General features: G+C 45.5%; 1 protein-coding gene across 5 annotated transcripts in view; it reads right to left on the reverse strand.

Moving 5' to 3' along the window:
• LOC119296035 (aminopeptidase P1-like) overlaps positions 1 to 20,115 on the reverse strand; it is a 22,446-nt gene extending 2,331 nt beyond the window's left edge. For 2 of the 5 annotated variants that reach the window (XM_037574457.1, XM_037574455.1), the window contains exons 1-12: positions 19,914 to 20,114; positions 19,682 to 19,745; positions 18,673 to 18,812; positions 17,997 to 18,281; positions 17,741 to 17,863; positions 17,410 to 17,670; positions 16,649 to 16,735; positions 10,568 to 10,635; positions 9,573 to 9,636; positions 8,099 to 8,233; positions 7,939 to 8,019; positions 7,333 to 7,387 (exon numbers count right to left, since the gene is read on the reverse strand). In XM_037574457.1, coding sequence (XP_037430354.1) covers positions 7,333 to 7,387; positions 7,939 to 8,019; positions 8,099 to 8,233; positions 9,573 to 9,636; positions 10,568 to 10,635; positions 16,649 to 16,735; positions 17,410 to 17,670; positions 17,741 to 17,863; positions 17,997 to 18,281; positions 18,673 to 18,812; positions 19,682 to 19,745; positions 19,914 to 20,027 — 1,477 coding nt within the window. In that variant the 5' untranslated portion in view covers positions 20,028 to 20,114. Of the gene's footprint in view, positions 1 to 7,332; positions 7,388 to 7,938; positions 8,020 to 8,098; positions 8,234 to 9,572; positions 9,637 to 9,803; positions 9,870 to 10,567; positions 10,636 to 16,648; positions 16,736 to 17,409; positions 17,671 to 17,740; positions 17,864 to 17,996; positions 18,282 to 18,672; positions 18,813 to 19,681; positions 19,746 to 19,913 lie in introns of all 5 variants that reach the window. The other 3 variants (XM_037574456.1, XM_037574453.1, XM_037574454.1) reach the window with 3 other exon arrangements.
• Between the last annotated feature and the right edge of the window lie 219 nt (positions 20,116 to 20,334).

Raw genomic sequence — 20,334 nt, forward strand, 5'->3', positions numbered from 1 at the left:
CTTCCAGGCCCCCGAGCCTGTTCTCCTCCCACTCCCGTCTCACAACCGCCTTCTCTCCCTCTCTCTTGTCTCCCTCCGCATCTCTCTCCCTTCCCCAGATTCAGCCACCGCTGTCAGCCTCGCTCCCTCGTCTCTTCCCCCCTCTTGCGCACGCCCCTTTTTTTCAAAATAGAAACAGAAAAGAAATTTAGGAATAGTGCGGGTGCGACGGAACGAATCAAGTGAAACAAGTCCCCCCAAGCGAGGGAGGTGCGCCGCCGCTACTATCTCGTGCTCGTCAATGGCCTCTTTGAGCGAGGTGCGTTGCCACAGTCTTGTGCTCCTGCGCTGTTGCAACCCACCTCGTCCTCTTCATATAGCTGCGTTCGTTTCCTCAGGCGCCGTCAGATCCAGGCTGCAGAGAACAACATCGGCGACCACAACGGCTTGACTGAGCTGTACGCGACGGCTGCTTGTCTGTGGAGGCAAGGCGAGCAAGCTACCTCAGTCCTCCGGCCACACGAAAACCGTCGGGGCCGCTCACAACAACCGAGCGCGGATGATGGCCAGCTCGACACCGAAGTCAGTGTGCAAGTGAGATGGCAGCGGCGACTGCGCCTGCGGGGGCTGGAGCCGGGGGCAGCTCGAGCGCGCGGCAACCGTGACGGTGGTGGCCACTGGAGCTCGAGTGCTCACCGAGTGTGGCAATGGCGGCCTATGGAGCTCGCTGTTGCCTATGCGCAGCCAGCTCAAGCATGCTGTGAGCGTCTTGGTCCACCGAAGCGATGAAGAACGGACGCTAGGCCTCTGGGCCGCTGTCGGAGAGTGCAATGTTGGGCTGCAGGGAATGGCATGCTGATGCTCACCGGGTTGGGCACCGCACCAGGTCTCCAGGCACCGGCGAGCCGGATTGACGCAGCGTGCTGCTACTCTATTGGCGTGGCAAGCTGGGTCCGGATCAAGTCAGCCGGCACGGGCGGGCGGTCGACAGCACAACACGCTGCTGCTGCTGCTGCTGCTGCTGCTCCAACGGCAAGGCCAAGGCCAGCATGCACAGTGCACCAACCACGTGGTGCAGCTGTTGGACGGGCACACACATATGACGTCCAACACAGCGCGCTCGTGCTCATCATTGATGTTGAAGATGAATCCGTCAGCCAGCGCAACTAAGTTCGCAAAATTAGGATGTGAATGAGCGTGCTCTCTTCTTGCTCACTTGGTGCATTCAGCTGTCAGCATTTATGTCCCCTATTCCATATAATATGCCATGGTGGGGTGCGCCAAGGCGCATATCAGCCACTAGCTGTTCATAAATAACTACACAACTTCAGTGGCCAATGGGGTTCTCATTTTGACATCCATGATGACATCTTTATTTATGCTAATGTTCCTAAAAAATGTACAAATGGTCAACCATTATTTGTTGCTCGTTTTCAATAACAATATTAACTCTCCAGATGAGGTTCACAGAAGTCACAGCATGTGCAACAAAACAAGTTAAGTATCAAAGATATCTGCATAAATCAAAGACAAGGTGCATAAATAACTGGGAGGCCTCTCAGACACCTCAGCCAAACATCCTAGAAGGTGCATCGGGCACAGGAAGCTTGTTCCAAATTAGATCACAGCCTATACCAAACAGTACTGTTCTGGAACAAAATTGGCTTTGGAGATGATTAGTTTTGATCTTTTCTGCCTCGTTGCAAGTGATTTTGTCATTACTGATGTACCTCTATCTAAACAAGTATCATTACGGATGTACATTTTGTTTACAAACTTGGGCCAATTTACTTTCTGTACTCGCTTGCTTCCGCGTGATCGACAACTTCGTCTACACCTCCCGCTTTGTAACCCTTGGACTGGACTCGCCGTTAAAAGTTGCAGAACACGTTATCAACACGCCCGCTCCCCCAACTCTACCCTGAGCCTCCATCGAGCGGGCTCTCGTTGATCGTCACAGAGGTATTGACCCAAAATACTGTTTCAAAAATGGAATCCTCGTCTAATTTTGATTATGTTTTTTGCAATTCCCATAGTTTACGGAATATTTTGCACCTAGCGAGACCGAGCAAACTTGATGTCGCTCACCAGTGTTGATTCTTTATTCGCATAAATGAGTTTGTTGACTACACCAGAGGCAGATGGTGCCAGGGCAGACAAACAAGACAAGTCTTCCTGAAGCTCATCGTGTCACTGAACACGACGCACACCGAGCTGCCGGTCACCTGCCATGTCGCTGCCAACTACTACGGCCGGGTTGCACCACTTCCATCATGCCTTGGCCTCGATGGCCGCCACAAAATCTTGTTGCCGACTGCTTGAGGAGCGTTGACATGCCATGCGCGAGCTCCCTACATGCCCTACCACGCCAGATGTGCACTAGCTGCCCAAGCCGTCGGGTCGGGTCGGCCATTCTGGACACCATGCGCCGGCATGCCCGTGCAGCTATTCGTGCCCATCGCATTCGTGCCATTGTCGCACTCGGGCAATGCTCACGCACCGCCCATAGGCCACCGCCCGTGCACATGCCGCAAACTTTGCTCGAGCCGAGCTCGCCGTTAGGCCCCTGCTGGCCTCGACAACACCTCAAGCCGCCAAACACTGGCCACGCACCGCCGTCTGGTGCACGCTGAACCACGTGCAACCGCTGAGCTATACCTCGCTCGCAAGGCCAAGCCCCGCCATCGCGAGCTCTTAGCGTGCCCGGTCTATAGTCGTCACTAGCACGCTGGCTGGCTCCACCACTGCGGCGCCAACTCCGCTCCAAGCCGTTGAGTGCCAGTCATGCACTGCCTTGCGGGTTAGTTCACACGCCACGGGCATCACCACATCGTTTGCTTCCGGCTCCCGAGCACCCCACCCCGTCCTGCACCGTGGGCTGCTGCTTTCAGCCCCAACCATAGTCTCCACCACTGCCAAGTAGTGGAAACCCAAGTCGCCGCACCCTGGTAACGAATTGCCATGGTTTTGGGCCGCTAAGGGTTGTGTGGCATATAGCCTGATTCAAAATAAATAGATTGGTTGCATTCGGTGCATATTGGCTCACTGTCTTTCAATTCGACACGGATATTTGTAGTTTAGCCCCTATAGTTTCTATGTAGTTATGCGATTAACATTCCTGGTTAATTATTTTACGCGTAAGCCCCCCAAACTATCTATTTTTCTAAAATGCACATTTTTAGGCTTAAGCCTCTCGGGTGCGGTTTTTGCACTAATTTCAGGTTTTGACGCGCTTAACATGCTACCTTAATGTACACGATTTTATTTATGCTTTTAGTGTCTTCAATTAATTGTCCATTATTTCTAATCGCCAAGTATGTTGTCTCAACATAGCCGGTCCCAAGCCCGGGTAAAGGAGGAGGGTTGTGATGGGCTTGGTGAGCCAACGTAAAAACTCAGCCACTCTTATATGGAGATGAAACCCAAAAGATTTTCATTGGGGCGTAACCCTCTCAGCGACTCGCCACATCGGAACCTGGGTGTGGTGGAAAATGGGCAAGGGCCAGGCCGTCACCCCCCTGATGGCGCGCCGTATCTTGATCCGGATACGGTGGCAAGTGAGCGAGGATCGGGTCGTCGCATCCTTAGTGGCGCGCTACATCGACGCCCGGATGTAGTGGAAAATGAGCAAGGGTCTTCGCGTTTGACTCGACGAGTGCGAAGGGTAAGGAAGCTAGCCGAGCCTAGGAGGATCGCTTAGGTAGCTGGAACGCAGGATCTCTGACAGGGAAGCTTCGGGAGCTAGTTGATGCAGCGGTGAGGAGAGGTGTTGATATCCTTTGCGTCCAAGAAACCAAATGGAGGGACACAAGGCGAAGGAGGTGGAGGATACCGGCTTCAATCTGTGGTACACGGGGACGGCTGCAAACAGAAATGGCGTAGGCATCTTGATCAACAAGAGCCTCAAGTATGGAGTGGTAGACGTCAAGAGACGTGGGGACCGGATTATCCTGGTCAAGCTGGTAGTTGGGGACTTAGTTCTCAATGTTATCAGCGTGTATGCCCCGCAAGTAGGCCACAATGAGAACACCAAGAGGGAGTTCTAGGAAGGCCTGGAAGACATGTTAGGAGTGTACCGATTGGCGAGAAGCTCTTCATAGGAGGAGATCTCAATGGCCACGTAGGTACATCTAACACAGGTTTTGAAGGGGCGCATGGGGGCTTTGGCTATGGCATCAGGAATCAAGAAGGAGAAGATGTCTTAAGCTTTGCTCTAGCCTACGACATGATTGTAGCGAACACCCTCTTTAGAAAGAGAGAACGCATCTAGTGACTTTTAGTAGTGGCCAACACTCTAGCCAGATTGATTTCATCCTCTCAAGAAGAGAAGATAGGCGTGCGTGCCTAGACTGTAAGGTGATACCTGGAGAGAGTGTTGTACCTCAGCATAAGCTGGTGGTTGCTGACTTCCGCTTTCGGATTCATGTCCAACGGGATAAGCGTAACAAAGTCGTTAGAACGAAGTGGTGGAAGCTCAAGGGGAGGTAGCTCAGGCGTTCAAGGAGAGGGTCATTAAGGAGGGCCCATGGGAGGAAGGAGGGGATGCAGACAATGTGTGGATGAAAATGGCGACTTGCATTCGTAAGGTGGCCTCGGAGGAGTTTGGAGTGTCCAGGGGAAGGAGAAGCGAAGATAAGGATACCTGGTGGTGGAATGATGATGTCCAAAAGGCGATTAAAGAGAAGAAAGATTGCTTTAGACGCCTATAACTGGATAGGAGTGCAGACAACATAGAGAAGTACAAGATGGCGAAGAAGGCCGCAAAGCGAGCTATCAGTGAAGCAAGGGGTCGGGCATACGAGGACCTCTACCAACGGTTAGGCACGAAGGAAGGCAAAAGGGACATCTATAAGATGGCCAAGATCCGAAAGAGGAAGACGAGGGATATTGGTCAAGTCAAATGCATCAAGGACGGAACAGGTCAACTCTTGGTGAAGGTCAACTCTTTGCGGATGATGTGGTGTTAGTTGACGATAGTCGGACGAGGTAAATAGGAAGTTAGAGTTATGGAGACAAACCTTGGAATCGAAAGGGTTTAGGCTTAGTAGAGCTAAAACCGAGTACATGATGTGCAGTTTCAGTACTACTAGATGTGAGGAGGAGGAGGTTAGCCTTGATGGGCAGGTGGTACCTCAGAAGGACACCTTTTGATATTTTGGGTCAATGCTGCAGGAGGATGGGGGTATTGATGAAGATGTGACCATCGAATCAAAGCCGGATGGATGAAGTGGTGCCAAGCTTCTGGCATTCTCTGTGACCAGAGAATGCCACAAAAGCTAAAAGGCAAGTTCTACAGGACGACTGTTCGACCCGCAATGTTGTATGGCGCTGAGTGTTGGCCGACTAAAAGGCGACATGTTCAACAGTTAGGTGTGGCGGAGATGCGTATGTTGAGATGGATGTGTGGCCACACGAGGAAGGATAGAGTCCGGAATGATGATATACGAGATAGAGTTGGGGTAGCACCAATTGAAGAGAAGCTTGTCCAACATCGTCTGAGATGGTTTGGGCATATTCAGCGCAGGCCTCCAGAAGCTCCAGTGCATAGCGGACGGCTAAAGCGTGTGGAGAATGTCAAGAGAGGTCGGGGTAGACCGAATTTGACATGGGAGGAGTCCGTTAAGAGAGACCTGAAGGATTGGAGTATCACCAAAGAACTACTCCCTCTGTCCCATAATATAAGAAGTTTTTTAACACCACACTAGTGTTAAAAAACGTCTTACATTATGGGACAGAGGGAGTAGCTATGGACAGGGGTGCGTGGAAGCTTGCTATCCATGTGCCAGAGCCATGAGTTGGTCAAGAGATCTTATGGGTTTCACCTCTAGCCTACCCCAACTTGTTTGGGACTACAGGCTTTGTTGTTGTTGTTGTTGTTGTTGTTGTATTTCTAATCGTGAAGTATTGCATTAGCGTGTTTTAAAATATACTAGAATGCCATTTTGATAAATAAATATGAACCATCATCACCTTTATGCTATGGATTACCCAATGTAATTCCCCAAAGCTCGCATTAATTGTTGATGGCCAAAATCAATAAAACAAGAGACCAACGGCTTGACCATAATGGGCTAGATTACCCCAACAAGCATTCGACCTGGAGATCATCCTTGAATCCAAGTGAATTTAGAGGACGATAGGCTTGGGGACCCAGATGGTCCTCACCACTCATAGGGGAATGCCTAGGCAATGCATTTTCTTGAACTCCCATCTCCACGGGACCCTGCAAAATGAGTACATGGCAGAAAACAGTGCCCTAGCCCTTTTGGATCGCTCTCGAAAAGCAATTCAAGAGGCTGGAGCACATAGTTTGCCTCCATGAGATGACGGAGTAGAACCTGGTTGCGCAACCACTTTGGAGCAGGGTATCTCCATTGTCCAGAGGAGCACAATCTACTCCTATGGTGGCGCCTTAGAGGTGCCCATGGTAAAGCCATTGGCGTTCACCCCTCCACCCTAACTCGATGTTGATGCTACCCTAGCAGAAGTTCTCCTATGAGGAGATGCTTAGCCGGCTTGCCAGCTACACTGGAGTAATTGGCTCCCTTGTTCACTCCGCCTGGTTTCCCGTTTGTTTATATGGTTCCTTAGGCTAAACTGGTACACTCATTTCGGTTGGGTTGTAAGCTCTATGTTAGCTATACCTTATTCATGTTTCGTTATTACTGTAGCTCCTTCCTTGCTGAGAATTGCGAATGAGAACCCGCAAACACTCCCCCCTCCAATCTCACCCCCTCCAGCATGCATCGGTAGTCGTTCACGTTTGTTTACATTTACCATAGTATGTAAAGAGCTCTTCCCATATTTCCTCTGTCAATTTACTTTCTGTACTTTTGTGTGCTTCTGCGTAATCGAAAACTACAACTATGCCTCCCGCTCCGCAGCCCTTGGACCGGACTCGCCGATAAAGGTTGCGGAACATATTTCATCATGTTCCCAATTCTTTCATTGTAATAACTATGCTATGCAGATAGCAAGGCTTTGTTTGGACTTTTCATAGTGTCCTCCAAATATGACCTACTCCTACTTCAGACCTGGCCTTATACAGTAATATTTGTTGTCACACATGATGCATGCCTCACAAGGTTAATCCAATCAAAGTATAACCAAAATCAACATATTTGAGAGGGAAATGAATTCAACTGAAGGCAATCTTTTCGACCAAAGCAATATTTGTGAAGTTCATGGCATGCTCGAAAATGGTAAAAGCATGGCTGATCACATGTCAAACTTTTGCAATATTTTGATAATTTTCTCTACAAAAGCTTTGCCTGCACAGTGCTATGCATATGCATAGATTTCTTGAGAAGGCACAAGAGTTAACGTCATAAGAACACTGAAAAAACGACTCACCTGTGGTCCCATTAGGGAACACAGCAGCATCTAGGGCAATGTGGCCTTTCAAGACCTATTTTCGATATTCAACACCACTTTGGTATCAGCATGAGGTCAAACATAAGTAGTCCAAAAAAAAATTAATGCGGAAATTACACTAGATGTGAGTTATCACAGCATATAAGGTATTGGCAATGGATCAAACATAAGTCAAGTATTTAAGATCAGAACTATTTTACTTAATAAGGTAAATAAAATAGCATGCCTACTTCAAATATCAAACTGCCTTTAGTTGAAATATAAACATGTGTTCTAACAGCAGAATAATGGGATAGGCATTCACAGAGCACCAATAGTAATAGTAGCTGAGCTAACACGTGAGGTGTTTGGATATTGTGTGACAATCATTGATCAAACTACTAACTGAGTAACAAGGTTAAGCTGTAAGCTCAAGGAATTGTTTAACTCCATAAATGGAGAGTTCATAAGGTGAGAACACATGAAAACACCGTGATTGATGCCACGCTTTAAGAAATAATATTCCAAAAAATATACAAGCTGACTTCATATCTCATAATAAATTATAGTATATATTAAGAACAAGTAATCAAAAATAGAACTTACAGCAGTGTAGCACAATTTCTGATGCTCTGAGGGTTTACCAAAATGTACAGTTCTTGTAATGTCTGTAGTGCCATCCAGGTACTGCAAGTATACCATCACTAAATTCATTAGATTCTATGGAATCCGCAAACAGAAAATTGCAGTTCAAGACAGATATAACCTGTGCCCCAGAGTCACAGAGATATATTTTATCAGCATCAAGTTCCGCACATGTATTTGCCTCAGGAGAATAGTGAATTATTGCTGCATTTGGCCCCACAGATGATATCGTAGGAAAACTTAAACCTTTAAAATGCTGCAGCAACATATAATGACTGGTCAAAGCTGATATGTACCAAGAGATTGAATGCAAAATGCCCACGAGGAATGGGTATTAAATATAAGTCTGTATAAAACATGCTAAGAAAAGATGTCCCAAAAAAATACATATTTCAAGAAACAATGTTCCAAAAACACACATATCTTGAGAAACACCACAACACTACATATTAGTACCAATGTCACCCCGACACATAGTTGCAGGGAATCTGGGTCGCCCTGGTCGAGGAATGAGGTCGAGGGTAGCGGGTGGACACCCCACCAGAACGAGATTCAACGAGGCGTATACTTCTTCAGGACGCTAATTGGTGTGGATCGCGATCCAAAGGTTTTGGGGTCGATGACCCCGGTACGATACATCGGGTCATGGTACGCAATCCCAATTTTTGCATGGAGGGAAAGAAAGAACTTTACGATCTGCACTGATATATTTTCCAATATTGCAGGAAGGGAAAAGATCCGGCCTGAAATTTCACACAATAAAAATAAAAATTGATTATAAAATGGGGCCACAAGTCAGCCCATGGCGTGATTATTACTTTCCTACGAAGCGTTGGTCGCACAACTATGACCAAATCCATCTTCGTCAGTTCATCTTCAAAGCTCCAGTCTGGCATGGATCAAGCTCCAAGCCTCCCCCCATCAGACTCCACGTTCTCCTGTTTGCCTTTCCCGCCATTCTTTTTGCCTCGTGCTTCCCTAATCGGCGTCGAAATCTCTAGTGGCTCACCGCTCGCGTACGACGTATTAATGGCGGGAGCAGGACAGGAGACGCCGCATATGGCAGCGGACAGCACAAATGACCGTCAGCTTAGCAGCGGATCATGGAAGGGCGGACTCCGGCAGGCCGGAAGAGTTCAGATTATTGGAGTGTGTTTGCCTGGTAAGCGTCAATTCCCCATGAATCGATCTAGGTCAGCGTCCATCGATCAAGGTCGCAATCCGGCAATCGATCTAGCTCGACCCGACGTCGTCCCCGACCCTAATCGGGGTCGATTGACCCCAGGACGAGGATCGCACCCTTGACCTGCGAACCAGGGTACTATGCCTCGGCATAGTAACTGCATATTTATGCTCTACTAATTTACTGCAAAAAAAAAAACACCCACATTGGACTTGCAAATAAAACAAAAAGGCACCTAGGGGCCTTATCTTAAGCCTCAGTTTACGGTTGTGACAAACTTATAACGGGACACACAAGAAGTCGGTAAAACCGGCTGATAGGATCATGAAAAGTGGTTTATGTTTAAGCAGATTCCGTGAATACTATCAAGTGACTTGCTGGGATGGTAAATTCCATAAATACTGCAGAATACCTCTTTCTCTGCACGGAAGGCTTCGAGTTTATCACTGACAGAAACCTCAGTAAGTTTTATTTCCCTGAAGTACAAAAAGAGCAGATTAACATAACCAAATCCCTGGTCTCTGACCCTCCAATAAACAACAGTAAAACATATGCATGTGTTTATCATTAGGATGCAGAGCGTAGGGCAAATAAATCATTCAATAGGTCACGTAGCATGGATGCAAGATCCTTTTTCACGTACTGAAAAATAAGATGCAAATAGAAAATTCCGTCTGATAGTTGAAACTTGGAACTACAAGGGATGTGCCTGTAGAACCAACGATATGTTATTGTAATAATAAGCCAACAATAGAAGTGCACACTAGTAATACTGCAGTAGAAACAGATCTCATGGTCAGTTAAAACAATCAGACGCCTGAGTGAGATATTTGAAGGAACCACAATTTTTATCAGTACGTACACTACTGAAAAAATGACACTAGCACTCCCATAATCATCATGAACCAGTTAAGGTGGTGTTTGTTTCTCTAGTTCTAGGACTTTTTCTAGTCCCTGGGACTTTTTGAAAAAGACTCTCAAGGAGGTGCTTCTAAGGACTTTTAGCAAAAAGTCCCAAAAAAGTCCCACCCTGTTTGGTTTGCTAGGGACTTTTTCTAGTCCCTACACCAAAAAGTCCCTGGAAACAAACACCCCCTAAGTCTCTTTGCTCCAAAGACTGCCTAATTATGTATCATAATCATGATGACATAATTAGGTGTTTCGTTACAAAAGATTGGTCAATGATGAATTGTAAGTTCATTTATCATAAAGCCACTTAGTCTTATAAGGCATATGCACTTCTAATGCAAATCCCCACTCCAGAAAACCACGTAAAATGTCTAGCAGCCTGCTCTAGGAACATATAATAGTTTTCGTTGTGTAGTAATGCTTGGCTCTAGCTTAAGACTAAAGACAGCTCACAGGATGCTCAAAAAACAAACTGCAAAAATAAAAGGGTAAACTCACAAATGCTCTTTTTTCTGTGACCCATTGGCCTCACTGAAGTAACCAGAGGCCCCATAGTTCTCTTGCATCTGTGATTAGAGGAAAACAAAATAAATTAACATCAAAGCAAATAGCAAATACCAACTAAGCATGTTGAACAGGATCATTGGTAAGCATGCCACATCATCAAAGTACATGAGCTCCATATCAGATGCAAATTAAGGGTGTGTTTGGTTGGAGAACCAAGTGGAGTGTAATGTCATGGTTCCATTCCAGCGGAATCTGGAATGGGACTGGTTCCGTACAGATGGAGCAGAATGGTTCCATTCTAGCGTTTGGTTGGAGAGATAGAATGGAATAAGTATGATCAGCTCACCTCTTGCATAAGAATGGTGAGATTAAATTACCTCACTCAAATACACATATATTCTCAAAAACCATAGCTCTTTGGATATTAAGCAACATACTTTTTTGAATTTTCATTACCATTTTGTTAGTATTTGCAGCACAGACAATTCATAATATACATCTCTTAAAAGTTAAATAATATGTTTCTATTTTTTAAGCAGGAAAACATGTAGCAGTCATGGGCTTGTGAGCGTCCAAGTTAAAAGTAAGTTATAAGAGCATCTCCAGCAGCTCCCCTATTCCCAAAAAAAATCACGTATAGGGGAAGTTGACAGAAAACGCGCTCCACCAGTTTCCCTAAACACAATAATTTTTAGGATCTCACCCAAAAACACCCCATCTTCCCCTATATAGAGGAGATGCATCTTCCCCTATATCTTTCCCAATATATGCCACGTCAGCGCGCCGCCGCCAATCCACCGTCAATGCTCGCAGGACCGCCGCCGGACCACCATCGTAAGCCACTAGCTCCGCTACCTACCGCACCAGGCCCCCACCCCTCCGCCACTGTCTACCGTGCCGGTGTCTTCCGTGCACACGAGAGAAAGAGAGAGATAAGCCACTGACAGGTGTGGCACATATGTCATACTAAGTATAGGGAAAGTTGTATTGGGGATCTGCTACAGACCTGTGAAACCCAATAAATTTATGGGGAGAGCCCCAATACACACTTATAGGGAGGGCTTTTTGGAAGCTGCTGGAGATGCTCTAAGCAGGAAAGCACGTAAATTGTATACATATGCTTTCATTACCTTCTGTGGATCAAAATTCATTGTTTCATGTACTACTTTTTCCCTGATTTTGCTAAATCGGGTGCACATGGGCATCAATGAGGCTGAGGTCTTGGTGGGATTTGAGCTTTACGAAGGATTGCTTCTGGTAGATTGTCGTGTGCCGATTCCGACAAGCAGTAAGGACATGTACAATGGTTGATAAGATAGTCTTACCTTAAGACTTGCACGTAATGGTTGATAAGATAGTCGTTGTCTCCGATGACATCCTTTTAAGGACATGTACAACGTCTTGTGCGCCTAATCGAGGAGTTTGAGGTCAGGGAGGCTTTTAAAAGGATGAAATGAGGCAAGGGGATGGGCCCTGATTGTATCCCCATTGAGGTGCAGAGAGGCCTCGGAGAGAGCGACGTATGGCTAACTAAGCTTTTCAACCTCATTTTTCAGGCAAACAGGATGCCAGGAGAATGGAGGCGGAGTATATATATATATTAGTACCAATCTTCAAGAACAAGGCAAAATTGTACTAATTATCGTGGAATTAAGCTGATGAGCCATACAACGAAGCTATGGGAGAGAGTCACGGCACCGCTTAAGAAGAATGACAAGCGTGACCAAAAATCAGTTTGGTTTCATGCCTGGGAGGTTGACCATGGAAGCCATTTTCTTGGTACGACAACTTATGGAGATATAGGGAGCAAAAAAATGATCTGCATATGGTGTTCATTGACTTGGAGAAGGCCTACGATAAGATACTGTGGAATGTCATGTGGTGGACCTTGGAGAAACACAAAGTCCCGACAAAGTAGATTACCATCATCAAGGACATGTACCATAATGTGGTGTTTGAACAAGTGATGGCGACACTGATGACTTCGCGATTAAAATAGGACTACACCAAGGTTCAGCTTTGAGCCCTTATATTTTTGCTTTGGTGATGGATGAGGTCACAAGGGATATAAAAGGAGATATCCCATGTTGTATGCTCTTTGAGGATGATGTGGTGCTAGTCGATGATAGTCGGGCGAGGGTTAATAGAAAGTTAAAGAGCTATGGAGACAAACCTTGGAATCAAAAGGTCTAAGGCTTATAGTAGAACTAAAACTGAGTACATGAGGTGAGGAGTACTACTAGGCACGACGAGGTTAGCCTTGATGGGCAGATGGTACCTCACAATGACACCTTTTGATATTTGGGGTCAATGCTGCGGAAGGATGGTGATATCAATGAAGATGTGAGCCATCAAATCAAAGTTGGATGGATGAAGTGGCGTCAACCTTCTGGCATTCTTTGTGACAGGAAAGTGCCACAAAAGCTAAAAGGCATGTTCTACGGGCGATTCGAATCGCAATGTTGTATGGCGCTGAGTGTTTGCCGACTAAAATGCAACATGTTCAACAGTCAGTGTAGCAGAGATGTGCATGTTGAGATGGATGTGTGGCCACACAAGGAAGGATCAGGTCCAGAATGATGATATACGAGATAGAGTTGGGGTAGCACCGATGGAAGAGAAGCTTGTCCAACATCGTCTGAAGATGGTTTGGGCATATTCAACGCAGGCCTCCGAAAGCTCTAGTACATAGCGGACGGCTAAAGCATGCTGATAATGTCAAGAGAGGTCGGGATAGACCAAATTTGACATGGGAGGAGTCCACGAAGAGAGATCTGAAGGACTGGAATATCACCAAAGAACTAGCCATGGACAAGGGTGCGTGGAAGCTAGCTATCCATGTGCCAGAACCATGACTTAGTTGCGAGATCTTATGGGTTTCAGCTCTAGCCTACCCCCAACTTGTTTGGGACTAAAGGCTTTGTTGTTGTTGTTGTTGTTAATAGTTTATGCATGTATGATATTTCTTCAAAATGCAATTTTTGTGATAATTTATATGTTTGTGACAATATTTCTTGTAGGATTAGACTTCATACACAAGGATTTAAATTGGTAGCTACAGCCTTTTGGGAGTTCAAAAGCCAAGCTATGGCACTTTGTACCACTATCCTAACAACGACCTCTATAGCACGCTATTTGGTATAGCTCACTATCAGCTATAGCTTAGTATTATCTTGTACGTGTGCATGGGACAAAAATAGCCTGTAATCATTTTGTAATCATTTGTACACGCAAACTTAATCCAAAATGACCATGTATGTAACTAAATAACATGAAACAATAGAAACCCTAACAATGAAGCATCCAATCTTTCTTGGGAGGTTGTTTTATGTTGGAGCTTCAGCCGGTTGGCGACTTCTTCCAAGTGACTCCCACCGGCACTCACGATGTGACAACCAAGAAAGAAAGTAAGCTATCTATCCACATTAATTAGTTATTAAATGATGATTCTCCTTTGTCCTTACTTGGCCAGTGTTTTTTGTTACACTTATTTTTCTACTTTTACTTTAAAAACACAACTGTAAATAGTTTCCACGATAGATGGCATAGCTATAATGATGCCACAAAACGATTTAAAACCTTGTTCAAGCAAAATATAGGGGTAATCTTACCACATAGATGAGAGGGTCATCACAAACCCACTTGGTCATGTTCATCCACCAACCAACACTCCAACCGACTCATCCCAACCATCTCTATCCCTCAAACCAAACAAACAACCAAACTGGATTATCCCATCCAAAAATAGGGATGGCCCTAACCCATCCTTGACTATCCCAAGCAAACACATCCTTGGTCTCCTCCTCACTCTCAACCCCCAACTTAGGTTGTGTTTGGTTGGACTTTTGTAGCCAACTTCTGGCTTTTCAAAGCTATAAGCTGCCCAAAGGGTGAAAAGGAGAAGCAGAAGTTGTAAAGGTTGTAGCTTCCTCGTAGTGCAATTGTCACAACCGGTGTACCCTCAACTTCAGCTTGGCGTTTTTAGCTGTCCCCTGATAGCTTGTGTGGTATTTACCCACCTTTGGCACTGGTAAGTGGAAAACCTTTTGATCTATTCTCTCCCCACGAACGTAAGCCCACCACGACGACACGAGAGTGCCTCGTCCCCGTCTCTTTCCACTCGTCCAGAGCACGGGCAGCTAGGGTTCCTAGCCGCCGCAAGCGCCGCCGCCTACCCTCCGTCGCCGGCGCCGCCGCCTACCCTCCGTCGCCGGCGCCGCCGCCTACCCTCCGTCGCCGGCGCCGCCTCCTGTGTCCGCCGCCACGCCGAACCCTCCTCTGCCCCGCCTCGACGCCTCCCTTGGAGCAACCGCCCCCATCCCAGCAGTGTCGTCGCTCCCTGAAGCCGCCCTCCCGCCCAACAACAACGCCCCGGGAGCTATGCCGAAGCCGCCTCCCGCGTCCGCCTCCATCTTCCCTCATCCCCTCCCTCCCTCCATCATCTTCTGTTTGTTTAGTACATGGTATGGAGTATGCTTGCAAGGTGTTTGTGAGAATGCCTGCAGGAAGAATAGTGTTTGTTCTGCAATGTTGTGTCAGTGCAAGAAGGGAGATGTGTGTAGTGTCAGTGCAAGAGGGAGATGTGTGTACATAATGGTTAATTGGCATGTGATTGATTGTTAAATTGTACATTGATGCCATATTTTCGCACGAGTGCAGGAGAGAAACATGCTCATAGTGTTGTTGTTTCATGTTGTCGTCAGTATAGTTTCTTGTTTGTTTGAGACGGAACACACACGACTCTTGACCCCTTGTGCTCAAAGATTGCAGGTAAAATCTGGCGATCTGTGTGACGACAACACAAGAGTTTGTGAAGCATTGCCTATAAAGTATTTTCTTGAAGACATCATTGCATAGTAAAGTTTGCCTTCAAGATTGTTAATTCAGCATGATTGTTGGCTTGCTGCATATGAGCTCAGGTGCTACATGAGCAATTGAAGAAAGCTAGGAGATCACCAACAATTTTAGTGTTTATTAGTAGTTGAGCTGATTATGGTCAGATTCTTATAACAAACTCATGGCTCAATTGGATCTAGTTAATCTTTTGTCTTGCCTTTGGCTCAATTGGATCCAGAGCTACATTGTATATCATGCGTGTATGAAAATAAATTGCTCTCCTGTTTATGCATGTCCTATGAAATCAAAGATGTATAGTGCTCTCCTGTTTATGCATGTCTTGTGCAATCAAAGATGTATAATGCTCTCATGTTTGTATGTACACATATAGTGCAACATTTAAAAAATAAACTTTTTTCTTCCCGAAGTAGTAATTTATATGTCAATTAACTTGCATATCAGTGTTTTACCGTCAATTAGCATATAAACAGTCTCAGGGGCATTACAGACAATTCAGTCAAATCTATAGTTTCGCAGTTGTTTCAACCAAACAGCTTCCAGCTTTTTCACAGCTGAAAGCTCACAGCAGCTTTCTCACAGGTCACAGCTCACAACAGCTTTTTCAGAATCTGCAGCTCAACCAAACACAGCCTTGGCCTCCTGCTCCTTGGGGAAGCACAGGAGCCATCAAGGCATATGTCTCCCCTAGTGCTGGCAAAGCTCTACCACCTTTTGATGTGTAAATCACCTCCTCCCATCCTCAAGAGCAGCTTCACGAACAGCGCCTCTCTTACAACGTTAACAAACCCGAGAGCACGCCAGAGCAGAGAACTGGGCTAGTAGGCTCGGACGAGAACCATGGAAACCAGCAAGTGCATGGTCCTCAAGGGCAAGGACGAGATCGACCAAGTCGGGTTATGTGCAGCCACATTGTCGAGGCCACTCAGCCCAAGGAGGTGATGTGACGGCCTGTGGTGTCAGAAAGGGCATGGAGGGTAGCAGCCGCAGCCGTTTAGCCCGGTGAGAAGAGGATTTGGGCTGAGAAAATGGTAGAAACTGCAGGTTGGGGGGCGTGAAGCAGGGCAACCGCATCACTAGGATCTCTTGCTGGAGTTCCCATGCATGGCGGCAAGGGAGGCAGCTTAAAACCCTAGAGATCAGATCCTAGGAAGCAGTAGGGTTATGCCATGTTTTAAGTCACAGAGCATTTACAAGTAAAAAGTCTAATTAACTGACCTGATTATCCAGCCAAGCCAGGTATTGCACAACAGCTGCGCCATCTCGAATGTGTGCCTTCCTCAAACCAGTCAGCTCCATGGGATTCTATATCATCATTACAACAAATTTAAAATGTTTAGGCAAAAAAATACTAAATGATTAAACTTGCAAGGACATATAGCTTATCTTACATACCCGTACGTACTAACTGAAATGCACACTATGTGCTTATGCAAAAAAATACAAAGTGAAATAAGAAAAAAAATATTGCTTGAACAAGATACACTTTTAGCATGCAAACTATTTTTATCTGTATTCTGCATAATAGTTACAGGATGTACTTCTAACATGAAACATTTGTTTAATGTGATAATATATGTTCACAATCAAAAGGGATATGATCAGTACACACAATTATGGCAAAACCTGTTTTTAACACTTCATTATACTTGATAGCTGATACCAAATTAACTCATTTGAGTGACTCAATGTTAACACTTCTCTTTCTTTCAATGCGTCCTCTTGGTGCTCCTGGAAATTACTGAGCTCATTTATCCAGCGCAATTTAGGCACATGCAAATATCAAGTTCCCATGCTTGATCACGAAGCATAAATTTTCTTAACAGTACTAGATTTAGGGGAGTTAAAAAAAGATGGTATGTATGTCATAGTGCATTGGAAAAGCTAAAGGTGATTGTAGTCTACTGGAAAGGCTAAAGGTGATTGCATGCACACGAATTTCTATTAAACACACATGCATAGAAAAGAAAAGAAAAAACCTTGACAGCCTTTGGTAGAGCAATGGGCGATTGCAGCATCAAAGCTTGATCTGGTCTAAGCTTTGAGTAGAGTGCAAGGCAACACGAATTTGAATCAATCCAGATTTTGGAATGTTCCGCCGCGTTGATATCCTTTTCCATGTGCAAGCTACCATTAACTGCAGAGCCTTTTAGCTGTCCAGATGCAAGCAAGCTCACATCCAGCTGAACCATATCATACTCTCTGATATCAATACCACTTTCAGACATGTAATTTTTAACCTGCACCAGATCGCCATTAACACCACAATGGGAAGATTGCAAATTTTAAATATTCAGTTTACTCACTGACCTCAGTTGTTACTTTTCTCTTATCCACATAAAAGAAGGCACCATGCAGGGTTACAATAGCATAAGAATGAACCACTGGGCTGTAATGCACATCATTTCCCCGAACATTGTACAACCAAGCAACCTAAAATGGGGATTTATATAAAGAGGAAATTAAAATGCTCATAAATCCTATAAAATTTGAGAAAATAGAACAGATTCAATTTAATAGACCGTGCGGAATGAGTGAAACCAAGATGCAAATCAATTAACTGTACCTCATCAAGGGCAGTAATTATAATGCCACTAGCCTTTTCATGTTGTAACTTTTCTCTTAACTCCTTCATCTTTTGTGCTACACTACGCCCAGCAAATTCTACAGGGTGCACAATTACAGGTGTAGCATCATTCGGAGGACGATCTTTCCAAACTTCATCGACGAGGTCAGAGGAAAGCTGAAACAACGTCTGATTCTTCTTTAAAAATGCTTGCTCATATCTCTGAGCAGAATCCACAGAGATGCACCATGAATCAATTCCAATAACCGCTTCATCCGAGAGATTCTGAGAACACAACAGTGGATTTAGTTTTTACGAATTAAATTAGAGACGAGCATTCAATTAACAGATGGTGAGATGGCAATGAAGTTAAGGCGTTCACAATTTTGACATATTCCACAACTCTTGATGAAATAACAAGCAGTTTCAATTACAGATTGATTGGTGTGTTTCCTTAAATGCTGAAGCTGAACGCTCATATCTATGAAGACAGAACTCTGAGGAGATAACCTTGCTATGGTGAACAAGAAAACCACATTTGCAGATTCACATCACTGAAATTGTGGCAGAACTCAAAACGGACAGCATAGTAGGTTCCTCGTCATTTGTACAAGTTCTGTGTGGTAGATTAGAAAATTGAACCAAAAATGTGCAAGGGAAGGTGGTCAATACTTACATCAGCTATCCAGACTTCGACTGGTGGGTCTTCTCCCATGCGCATGAGTCTCCACCGATCGCTAAGTTGATTTGTGGCCTGCAAGAAGTATCGTCCATCCGTCCATAATAACGCCTCCTTTGTAGTGATAAGGGCCAACCCTGTATAGGAATTGAGGATACGAACCAAATAAGACGCGTGACAACTAAGTAAAAGGAAATAATGAACATCAGGCTCGGCATGTTGCAACACCCACACTTTCAGATATCCATACCAACATAATAATTCAAATCAATAAAGTCCTTTCTGATGAAACATGCCAAGAAAATCCAAAATTTTAATCCATGGCAACACACGGATATATAGCTAGCCCTACCCATACTCTTTATGACAGAATTGATGGGGGCGAGCGTCGATGTGCCATGCCATCTGGTATTCACCTCATACAGGTGGAGGCTCCACAGCCCCAACCTGCTATCCGAGGAGACAATAATGGGATTGGTGGTAAACGACGGTGACAGGAGGAGATGATGTCAGAGAGATCGACATGATGGAAAGGGCATCCGCTATAGGATTCAAGGGAGAAGACAGCAAGTGTAGATAGTATGCAAGGGGGAAGGGGCCGGTGCACAACTGGAGGACGTGATGACGGATTCATCACAGCTGCAGAAAGGAGAAGAAGTGGCTCAGTGCGCTTAGAGGAAAAAATATATGTCGTTCCATGGCAACGAACGGGAACTCAACTAATCGCATAATAAAAGCTAACCAAGCCTCAACAAAGCACGAAGCTGATACTGGATTCGATCAATTGTTCACCATAATGACATGCTATCTTAGCTACTTTGAAAACCTCCCTGCTGCCGCTTGCAATTGATGTAGCACACAAGTGGCAAAACAAGTTGCTACAAGCCTACAACAGCACAAACCTAGTATTTATCAACTAATAGGCGGTGCTGTCGACCTGAACTCGTTGCAATTGGCAAAGGAGCGATCGACTAAGAGCTAAGAAGACGGATGGATTAACACTTACCAGCGCTCCCAGTGAACCCGGAGATGAATTGCCGCCGCTTGTCCCGCTCCGACACGTACTCGCTCTGCACGAACACGAACCAGATGAGCAAACCAATTCTCAACGATCGAGCAGAGGAACGAACCAGTAAAGCAGAGGAGATCACAAAACCCTAAACTCGGCGCAGTCGAGCCCGACAGGATCTGATCTACCCTGATCGGTTCCGATAGGCGCGGACGGCAGGAGCAACAACCTGGTGAGCATCCTCGGAGGGGATGAGGAGCGCGTGGATCGGCGGCGAGTGCGACGCCATGAGAGCGCGGAGCTCATCCAGGTGCTGGTTCCTCGCCGCCGACGACGACGTCATTATCCTCAACTTCTCCGTCACGTGGTCCCGGGGGGGAGGGTGTGGGGGTTTGCTCGCTCAGGATGCGATGAGTTCGCGGAGGAAATTGACTATTTGTTCTTGAAGTTTTATTATAACTATTCTATTCTATATCTATACTACTATTAAACAATCAAACAAGAACTTCTTTAAGCACACCCCACAAAGCATACACAGATCCAATACAACCGCACGATTAGTCTATACTACTATTAAACAATCAAACAAAAACTTTTTAAACACACCCCACAAAGCATACACAGATCCAATACAACCGCACGATTAGTCT

Source organism: Triticum dicoccoides, chromosome 4B (assembly GCF_002162155.2).
Source record: "Triticum dicoccoides isolate Atlit2015 ecotype Zavitan chromosome 4B, WEW_v2.0, whole genome shotgun sequence".
Lineage (NCBI taxonomy): Eukaryota > Viridiplantae > Streptophyta > Magnoliopsida > Poales > Poaceae > Triticum > Triticum dicoccoides.